This window comes from Salvia hispanica, chromosome 6, assembly GCF_023119035.1.
Source record: "Salvia hispanica cultivar TCC Black 2014 chromosome 6, UniMelb_Shisp_WGS_1.0, whole genome shotgun sequence".
Lineage (NCBI taxonomy): Eukaryota > Viridiplantae > Streptophyta > Magnoliopsida > Lamiales > Lamiaceae > Salvia > Salvia hispanica.
Genome location: NC_062970.1, coordinates 17,375,265 through 17,386,784, shown reverse-complemented (window position 1 = coordinate 17,386,784; position 11,520 = coordinate 17,375,265). Strand labels below are relative to the sequence as shown.

The 11,520-nt window shown below is 32.5% G+C and overlaps 1 protein-coding gene across 1 annotated transcript; it reads left to right on the top strand.

Moving 5' to 3' along the window:
* Window positions 1–7,349: 7,349 nt before the first annotated feature.
* Window positions 7,350–8,075, top strand: LOC125193142. The gene has a single exon (XM_048090885.1). The coding sequence runs from the start codon at window positions 7,353–7,355 to the stop codon at window positions 7,914–7,916; it is 564 nt and encodes a 187-aa protein (XP_047946842.1). The 5' UTR covers window positions 7,350–7,352; the 3' UTR covers window positions 7,917–8,075.
* The last annotated feature ends 3,445 nt before the right edge of the window (window positions 8,076–11,520 follow it).

The window sequence follows — 11,520 nt, the reverse complement described above, 5'->3', positions numbered from 1 at the left end:
CAATTTCTACAATATATTGCCACATTCAATAAATGATTGAAGATGCAGAATCCATCAATAACCAACTTGTATCCTAAATAGTAAACAAGGTTGAGCAAAATCCGTTTCCTTCATCTATTTCCCCCAGAAAAAAGAGAGAGAAGAATTCAAATAGTTGAAATGTAAACCAAAACTGAAGACGGAAAATTGAAAATTGAGATATACCGGAAGCAGTGTCCCTCAATGTTATATCAGGAGCATTCAAAATGCAGATCAAAGGAAGACAAAAATGCTAATTTGCGAATCAAACAATTACTATTTGGGAAAGAGTAGGGTTAGGTTTGAAGATTTGGCACAGCAAAATTGAGTAGAGAGAGAAGCTGATTAACACTACTAGAGTGGAAGAGGCATATCAAGTCCAATTTGATGGATTGTGTTTGGGAGATTCGACTTTTGGTCAAAAAATAAGTCAGAGATTCGAATAGTAGTGGAATAGTCGTATTTAGTAGTGAACATACAAAATACTACTCCTACTATTGAAATAAAAGATATATTTGAAGGTGGGATGGGAACTAAGGGTGTATTCACCTTCTTGGTTATACATAAATAATTCTCTGCTCACTATTCCTTGAAGAAATAATCATTTTTTAATTCTTCTGCGTCGAAATTTGAGTCAAGAATTTTGTTTAGAACCATCTATAGCCCTATATTTTCGATTCCCCTAAATTTATAAGAGCATCTCCAATGGTATATAGATCAGCAATAGGCTAGCCATTCTCTCCCCTGCCACGTCAGCAACACTAAAAAATCTACCTGCCACATCAGATTTAGGCCAGCCGCAATAAAAACAATTCAAAATATACTACATTTACGGAATTAAAATTACGACTAAAATACGAAATTAAATTTACGAGACATATACGGGAAAATTAATCCATTCCATTAAAAAAAGTACAAAGATTTAAGAAAAAAATTATATGATTTTTTTTTTAAAAAAAGGGCTTCCACACACGAGCCCCGCCACTCTCTACTCCTCATCGCCGTCGCCGTCGCCGCCGTCCTCGCCGTCGCCGCCGCCGCTGCCGCTGCCGCCACCCGTGGTATCTGAGCCCACGTCGGAACCCGCTAGCCGTGCCCTCGCGATTTCCAAATCAACCCGCATGCTCTCGAAAGCATCGAAAGAAGAAACATCTTCTCCGTGGGGTCAGTGGTGGTCCTCCAATCTTGGAAGACCTTGTACATCTGATCCCGCGTATGGTTACGCGAATGGAGAGTGTACTCGAGTGGGGCGGGTGGGAGGGCGGAGGACTGGACCTCGCGGGGCGATAGGGGGGATCCGCCCCTCGCAGCCCGTTGCGCCCGTTTCTGTCCAACCGGGCGGGGGCGACCAGCAAATGAAGGAGGGGATGGAAACTCCTCAGCATCCGGGGGGAGGTCGTGGGATCCGCCGCTGCTGCCGCTGTAGTCGCCGGTATAGTTCAGCCTCTGCTTCTTCGGCCACCCAGCGTCGCTGGACTGGAGCGACCATTAAAGATGCTCTAAAACTAGCTAGTACCGAATACCAATAATAATAATAACACATTCTTGGTATTGTGTTAATCTTGAATCTTCGTCATGATTAGTGATGTACTACTTCTTAGAGTTGTTCATAGCATGCATTGTGAGTTATGATAAATATTCTAATTGTTATGTAATAATTTACTCAAGCTAAGTCGTGTACACTTCATCGTAAAATTAGGCCATTTGACATATATAGCTTCTTAACTATTTTAGTCTCTTTCTTCTGTTATTTGAAGGCATTTAAAACAAAATACTTTATGTGATTACAAACGTACTACTATCATCTTAAGAATTTATTTTTAATAAATTATACAATTCATATTGTATGGCGAACCGAGTATATATGATAGGTATTTAGATAAATGAATTGAATGTAAGGAGAAATTGGGAGGCCCACAGCGTTATTGTTAATTATGACGTGAAATAGATATTTGAGCCAACCAAGAATTATAGGATGACGAATTGTGATTCTACTGTTCTAACTGTATCGGTTGCCAACACTCATAGCCTTGTCGAAATAGTTGTTGCCCATTATAACTCTCTTGATATGTCGACAATGATAAAATTAAGGGTATTCACAATATTAGTTATATATATTAGTTATTCATTTTTACACTCAATAGTCTTGCACGGTTGCAAGTTGAACTAATATAGGAATACTACAAACCACTTTAAAGATACTATTTTTTCTCATTTTTAGAATTCTTTGTAATTAAATATTCTAATTAAATTGATGAGCAATTCAATTAAAATGCATAATAATAAAATTTAAATAAAAATTTACATAATTTAAATCCCAGACTTCATATTTAAAAATTCGATAATTACATAATTCAAATGTTAAACTTACATATTTTTAAAAAATTAGAACACGTAGGGGCAAAGCTCATTAACAGCGTCAGTGCGTGAAGCACACATGGTGCCGATTGGCCCAGCCACGAAAGCGAGTTGCGCCATTGCGAGGCGAGAGACGTGTGTTGTGCGCATCTGTATTTTTACATAATATAGGATTGTGTGTAAGCACTATCACTACAAAAAAAATGGCTAATGGCATTTTAATGCTATTAAAGACGCTAATTTATGTTTATAATTATACCACCAACGCTTCATAAAATGTCTGTATTGTTGGTGTCACAATTAAAATTAGAAGATACAAATAAAAGTGTACTAAAAAACAAAAATTAAGATAAATTTTATCCTCAACTTAAGGACGCTTTCTTTTGCGTCCTTAATTGTGATTATCTTAAAAATTTTCAAACGCTAGTACTAAATTTTTAGTAGTATATGTGTAAACATAGCTGCAACATATGGTGCACACTGTATGTTACACTTGTGCATGTCTTAATGTACATGAAAATACAAATGAATAAATATATAATTATTATTGGAATTAAATTTATCATATTAAGCCTTCCATTAACTATGGTGGATGTGTTAATTTGATATCATGTGTTATGATACAATTATGAAAAAGATCACATGTATAAAATGATATTTTGCCTAACTTTAAATTGTCCTTCTTGTTCTACTTTCTTTCGATACCTCGAGTAGGATTGGAATTAACTGTAATTAAATGAAATGTCAGAGTAGTTGATACATGTCATTAATTTCTATAAGACCAGATGATTCTCATTAAAATTATACAGTCCTAGTACAGTACTAAGTACTTATTATTGTTTAAGTAGTTTGCAAATGAATTTCTGCTCGTGAATATACAGCTAATATGGTATAACCGTGCCAATATTAATCACTACCAAATTGAAAGAAAATAATCGATTTTTGTAGTGTAAAATGTGTTAAGAATATGGATAAGAGATAATGGATGGGCAGTGAGAGTTGAGGGAAAAAAAATTAGAGCAATGAATGTGATTTGGTATGTTGCTAATATTGCCCTCATTTATGACTTTTGTTTGGTGGTCAGTTTTTGCAATTGAAGTATTGAGTAATGCCACTTCATTTCTCAACTGTATTCATTTATTGTGCTACCAATTCGTTTTAGGGTTACAATTACAAGTATGTGATTCAACCAAAATATTATGACAAGTCAACTTTTTTCTGCAACCTTGTCATGTCCCCAATTATGGAGGCATCACTATTTTTAGTTTTGGGTGTGTAAAATGCTAAAATCAATCAAGTTTTGAAATGTAAACCATATTATATGTTCATTCAATAGTATTGTAGTACTTGGGAATATTTATACTTTGTTGATAAAAAGTGATAATTATTATGAATAAAAATAATATTTGTTCGAATAAATTTGAGAATGCTGAATAAAAGTGAATATGGGTGCGCTTCATGGTACTTTTACTTGATACCTTGACAATTTTAATTGTAGACAAGTTTCATTGAGACATTATTTTAGTAGGGGAATGGGCCGGTGGGACTGAGAGATTTGTACCAAAGTTTCTCATTATTAAACAAGGAATATCTCTAAGTATATGACTATTAAAAAAGTGATCATATTCCGCAAGATGTATATTTGATCAATCTGATGAATTTTCTATTATGATTTATGCAATTGAAATACTAGTGTTTATTATTCTATTCAAATTAAAGATTCACAGTCTTATTTATACACATAAAATGAGATTATGTTGATGAAGACCATCTCTTCATCAACTATAAAATCAAGAAAACAAAACGTTAGAAGGCATAAATATTAGTCTTTTAATATAGTTACTTAACTCTAAAAAAGAACAATTATAAAATAAAAAGTCAAAACATAAATAGTAAATAGACGTAAATACGTAATCAATTTACTGAATAGGAGAATGATCAATTGCTAACTCAACATTTAATTGCTAACTACAACTAATTTAAGGTCATAAGATTTTAGAAAACGTGTGGTCTATAATTTGTCACGTGTAATTTTTGTTTTTATTAATTAAATTGCAAAAGATAAAAAAAAAAACTCCAAATTAGAGTTTTTGATGAAAATGTCAATATAGTGTTTCAAAAATATCAACACAAGCTTTGAGAATGCCAACACAATGTTTTAAGAATGTTAACTCATTGCTTATATTGACATTCTACATGTATTATATTAATATATTTTATATAGTATGTTGACATTTTTGCTGTACGAAAAAATTAAAAATTTTCAATTTTTTTTTAAATTTTGACTTCGGAACATATGCACGTAGTATATCGTTGGAATCCTTATAAAATTATCTTTAATTTGATATATGTTATATGAATGTAAAGTTTTGGGATTTCTTTTAAAAGTTAGTTATAACTAATTTTGTAGTTAATTGACATTAATACCCCTATTGATATTTTTTATGCATGATATTAATACTCAAGGGTTGAATGATCTTCACCTTTAATTTAAAAATCTAATGCCTATCATTTAGTTGTAGTTAGCAATTTAGGGGTGAGTTAGCAATATAACACGTACGTAGTCAATAACATATATATTTACTTGAGCAAGAAGACCAAATTTTGGCATAAACACAAATCAAACGTGCATAAATACATAAATTTCATAAACAAATTTAAAAAGAGCGAATAAGCATGAGAGTTCAAATCCCATTAAAGACGAATCATCTGTTGATATCATAATTATGAAATTATGTGTTTGTGTAATTTGTGTGTATGAATGATTATCAATTATCACAAGATCTCAACTTTAATATAGAATCAAGTTTGATCAAATGGAAACTTGATTTGGTGCATTGAGTAAGAATCATCCTAGCCATTTACTTATTATAAAAAAAATGGCTAGTGAGAATAGGTTGAATAAACAGTCGTATATTATAATTTTTTAAAATATTCATAATTTTTTTTAATTGTAGGATGATTATATTTTTGCTAATACAAAAATGAGAATATCTGCCTTATTCTGATTCAAAACATAATCACTTTATCTCTCTGTGGCTGCAACTCCCTCCTCCCAACTACGCAGGAATAGTCACTTTTGTTTTTATTTCACTCCTTCCAACCACCTCTTCCTTTCCTTTAATGTGCTGATAAACAAATTCAATTTAATTAATTTTCATGCCTGCCTATCTTTTCCTTATTTATTACTACTATTCGAAATTGATTCATTTAACATGTAAGGCTTTTAAAAAAAAATAATCAATAATAATTCGTCATTTATCTTCGAGATAACTCAAATTCCCAACCTACAAGATCTAAAAGAAGCATTTTACAAATTGAATCAAGTATGGAGCTAGAAATTTATACCGAGCGTATCACGAAAATAAGCAAAATTGATTATGCTTTTACTTGATTAAATAATGCATTAGTAGTGTGAATATTCGTCAAAATAATATAGTAGTATCGAAAATAGAAGACACTATCATCATCTCATCTCAAAATCAATAACTCGGAATATTTCAAACGTTATATGCCCTTATTAGTTACTACTATAAGGCAATATTTATAATTAATTATCATTGTGTTGAAATGATATCTCATCGGAAAGATTAGAAACACGAGCATATATATCGCCACACTGCTACCACCTACCACGGCCCTACGATTTAAAGTCGTAATACAACCGACATTCAATTTTTCAATTTAATAATAAGATTGAAAACATAGGGAGATTGTGATCATGCAAGTGTCGTACGGGCGACTTAATTGACAGTTAGTTTACCAATAATTAGGCAGATCAATATGCCTAAATAGATTAACTATTACATTCAAATTTGATTTCAATGGTAGTAAACCTAACCTAGTTAATTGAGAATTTGAGATATAGGCGCGCACACACATATTAGAGAGTAAATTAAGAAATACTACTAATTTTTTATCTTGTGTAATAAATTGTGAGATATTCATTCAACAAGTATCCCATTTTAATTGTAATAAATGAGATCAAGTATCCCATTTTTAATTTTTTTCACATTCTTTTGGTTTTTTTGGTTATTTTATTTTTATGCACTTTAGTCGATCGAATTCTAGTCTCAAGAATTTATTGCATCAAAATTAGGTTACATAGTCATCTGTGGGAATCTATTACTGTTACTTTTAATAGAATTTATTTTTATATTAGTAAAAATTATTAGAATGGTTGATTTTGAGAAAAAGGACATGCCGATGACACACCAACAAATAGGGACAACATGGGCATGGGCATGGCACACACTCTCAAATGAAACACACAGCAAATTTATGAATAAGCAAGACCCGGGGACAAAAGCACAAACCAACAAGCCAAAAGACAAGAGAAGATAACCTCTTCAATTGTTTTGATATTCATTGATTATTATTCAATCGATCTTTCAAATCTTGATAAACTCTCCATACATTTGTTTTGGTAGAAAAAAAAAATTCTAGACCTTACTCATTGATTGATTCATGCAAATATGATATACCCATGGTTTCCAACAAAATAACCTTTTTCCTACCTCTCAATTTGAATGATAGAGTGCGCATATATATTGTAAAATAGGTTAAATTGTTGTAGATGATATAATCTAGGCTGAATCATAATCAAATCAGCACATGAATTTTACTGGTCCAATTCTAATTCAGAATATTTGAAATCATAATCGGCGTAGAATTGTTGATTTTGCCCCAAAATTGAGAAAAATCTGGTAAAAAAAATTAACGATTTTTATTCAGGATCGAAACATTATTTCCTTTAACATGGCCAATTTAGTCGTAATTATATTTTTAGCATTACAACCATAAATTTCAAACTATAACCGACAATTAACAAAATTCCTTAAAGTCAAAGACACACTATATTACTAGTGAATAGTGACATTATAGTTTAATACCTCCCTTGAAATAATAGAGATAAAATTAAAGCAAAATGAATTGGGGCTGTCATCTCTATATATAGAATAACATAGAGACCATATATGAACATCCCCATCTCATTAGAAAAGCAATCAAACACTCCAATTGAGAGAGAAAGGAAAAACAAAATGTCTGTGATCACCGAAGAAATAAGAGCCGCCGCATCAGAGATGTACCGCGGGGACGAGATCTGTCAGGAGAAATCGAAATTTCTCCTGACAGAAATGGGGCTCCCGAACGGGCTCCTCCCGCTTCGGGACATCGAAGAAGTCGGGTACATCAAGGACACGGGGTTTGTGTGGCTGATCCAGAAGAAGAAGTTCGACCACAAGTTCGAGAAGATCGGGCGGCACGTGCAATACGGGGCCGAGGTGACCGCCTACGTGGAGCAGAAGAAGATCAAGAAGCTGACCGGCGTCAAGGCCAAGGAGATGATGATCTGGCTCTCCATCTGCGACATCTACATCGACGATCCCCCCACCGGGAAGATCACCTTCAAGAGCCCCACCGGCTTCTCCCGTTCCTTCCCTATCGACGCCTTCGTTGTCCAAGACAATAAGCCTCCCATCAAGGACGCCGTTAACCTCGCCGCCAAGGCCGATGCGGTTCAAGTCAAGGAGCTTTAATTAGGCTCATCTTCTCATTAATGTGTTACTATCATTTATTTCATCAAAGAGCTTTATGTTGTTGTCTTTTGTTTTTCTTTTTTAATTTGATCCACCAGTGCTAATCTCATGTGTTTTAAAGGTTTAAGTGAGTTTTAATCCTAATAATTTCTTTATTTATTGGCTAATGAATATAAATTTAAAGGCCGGTATGATTCGAATCTGAGACCTTTGGTTTCAACATTTACTTCTACTATAAGCTCGTGTCCACAATTTTTAATTAATTACTAGTATTACACTATCGAAATGAAATTTAGTCATCCGTTATCAAAATGTAATTATATAAAGTTAAGATTCTTAAATTGATCTAATTATTGTATTGGCAAATTGAATCCTAATAATTTGTGATTGATGCGCCCGTTTGTAAATTATATACGTCTACATGTGCAATTAATACTGATTGCTATATTGATGTGACAATAAGTACGGATGCGATATCAATGTACCAAAAATTATACTAATATGCTGCAACATTGGTATTTTTACGGAATATTTTCTTTTGATATACTCTCTCTGTTCCATAGCAGTGGATGCATTTCTTTTTGGCACGGAGATTAAGAAAAAGTTATATTAGGAGAATTAAATAAATAAAGAATAAAGTAAAAAATGAAAAAGGTAGAGAGATGTAGAGAGAATAAAGTATGAGAGAGTAAAGTAGGTGAGAAGAAATGTGTTGACTTTTATCAAAAAAGGAAATGATCCTGCTACTATGGAACGTACCAAAGTGGCAAAATGACTCTACCACAATGGAACGGAGGGAGTACTAATTTCGCTTTTGTACTGAAATTGATTCCAGCAATTTTCTTAATTAGTGTATGTTAGAAGGTTCCTGGTCGAGGCCCAATTCATTGTGTGGTCTCGTCGGTCTTATTGACTTAACCACACTATATCACTCCATTGAGGGTTTTATTTCTTTCAATTATTGTATTGAAATGAATAAGATATTAGTTTGCTTAAAATGTTGAAATAAATGTATATCTACATTTCTTGTTGATTGTTGATCGTTGCAACGAGATACCAAATGAATGAATTAAATTTTACTTATATGCACTTATGAATAAGATGTCGGTGGTAAATTGTGTAAATAATTTCTCCAATTCCAATATAAATTTGGTGGGAATTAAAAGAATGTATGATTATGGTGGATTATAATTTATCTCTAGAGGACTCAAACCTTAGAATTATTAAATGGAGGACATAAATTGTTCAACTAACTAAGCTACACTTCATTATCTCTTTTAGGGAATTTTACATGTATAATATTTAACCTATATGTAGTATCTTATAATTATACTTCCTAAAAAGTCTAAATCTCTAAATTTTTTAATTTCTGTATGATTTATAAACCTCAATAATTATGACACCACTTTCTAATTTATGAAGTAATAATCAATGCATCACAATGTGAGACTGTTTAATAGTGCGATACGCTAGATACCATTAAACATTATCAATTTTTTTTGTAAATGATCTATGGTCGACGTCACAGCATCACTTGTAACAATAAACATCGTTCACCATCTCATTATTAAAGATTCGGAAAATTCATGGATGATGGATCGGACTTGCTAATAATATACCCATTTATATATGTATGTATATTCGATCATAGAAAAAAAAGAATTATTTAAAGAAATTTGTTTCGTTAATGGTGGTTAAAAAAAATGAGGAGTTTTTCAGAAAACCATTCTCCCAAATTAAGGAGCCATAAATGTGTACAGCAGTGCTAAACGAAGCTCACTATCTCCACCGTCACAGAATTTATGACAGTTTATGGAAAAAATGAACAGTTTACAGCTGTAGAAAACGACACCGTTTCAATATAATGAGTATTTAAACTTACCCACAGTTAGATACGAGCTGACAAAAATTGACTTTCTTTGCCACGTTAGTTAGACATTAATTCTGCAATTAATCTTCTAACGACCTTCATAACTAAGCAAACATTACGAAATAAAATTTCTGAATTTACAGAGTGAAATTGATAAATTGCGTGTAGTGGAAAGTTGTGATTTCTTTTCAAGGTGTCTTATGTAAGACATGTTTATCCTCCCGCGGATGAGAAAACAAAAAAAAATTACTATCAAGTTAACAGTGAGGGTCTTCTAATGATTAACATGTTAAAAATTCATTTCAGACTTGGAGTTACAAGTGAGTGAGAATCCACCGGTTAACAATGAAACCCATGACAAGATCCAAAACATAGCAATAATAGCAAATTAAATACCAACTACCCTCTAATAGTCTAATGATATATCCAAATTAATAGAGAGAAGCGTCAAACAAACACGGAAAACCAAGAGAAAAGGAGCATCTCAACACATCGGAAGATACTAGCAAACAAGTATCTTATCCTTCGGTCCAACTTCTAAGGTCGCTCAAGTTGTTGGTGAAGGACTCTGGTTGGGTGGTGAAGCCCGGACTTCAACTTTTAATACACAATATATATATATATATATATATATATATATATCTCTTAGGTGTCAAATAAGTTTGTTTTTTCATAACCTGATCAAAGGAATATTCTCCAAGAGATAAAAAGCGTTATACTGCAGTAAACATTATTTGTGTACCGTTCTCATTTAATCCATGTTTACTATTTTATATGCTCCCTCTGTCCGCCATTAGGATTTCCATTGACTTTTCTGCATTCGTTTTATAAAAATGATAAATAGTTAAATTGTAAAGTAAGAGAGAGAATAATACAGAGAAGAGCCTCAAACATATACTATCTCCGTTCCACAAGAGTATACAGCCATTTTTTTAGTCCGTCTTACAAGAGTATGCACTTTCTAATTTAAAAAACTATTTTTCCTATCTAATGAGGTGAGACTCATTCTTCACTACTAATACTTTAATTATTTTTTTATTTCTATCTCTTTTGCGGGATGAAGGGATTATTAATTTCACAAATTACATACAAACAAAAGCTCGATTTTATCCATTTTATTAAATAATTTCAAATTCATACATAAAAGAACAAATTAAACATTAATGTCCATGTCATTTATCAAGATATTAAAAAGTACTCCCTCTGTCCCACAGATGTCACACTTTCCTTTTTAGTTTGTCCCACAAAAGATGTCACATTTCCCTTTTAGGAAAAAGTTATCTCTCACATGAATATAAAAATTATATTTTCTCTCTCCATTTAACACACAAAACAAAACCTCCTAAAATCTCGTGTCGTCCCACAAGTGTGACATCTTTTGTGGGACGGAGGGAGTACTGTACTAAATAACAAAGAGAGCAGTGCTTATCGATGATACTCATATTTAGCAATTTCTAAAATGTGTATGTGTTTTTTGTTTAATACTAGCTGCCTAATCTATGCATAAACTTGAACCATGTGTATTACTAGCTATCTTGTACTTACCCTTTTGTTGAAGAAATATGTACGTAGCCTGGCCTTATTAATTCATGATCTCGTGTTAGCTATTTGATAATAGGTACATCTAAACCATAAAGTAGTTGGTAGGTATTGATAACATACATACAATTAATGCACCATGATAATGTTAAAGCTAAGCCATCCCTATATCCATCTATATAACAACCTATCTAC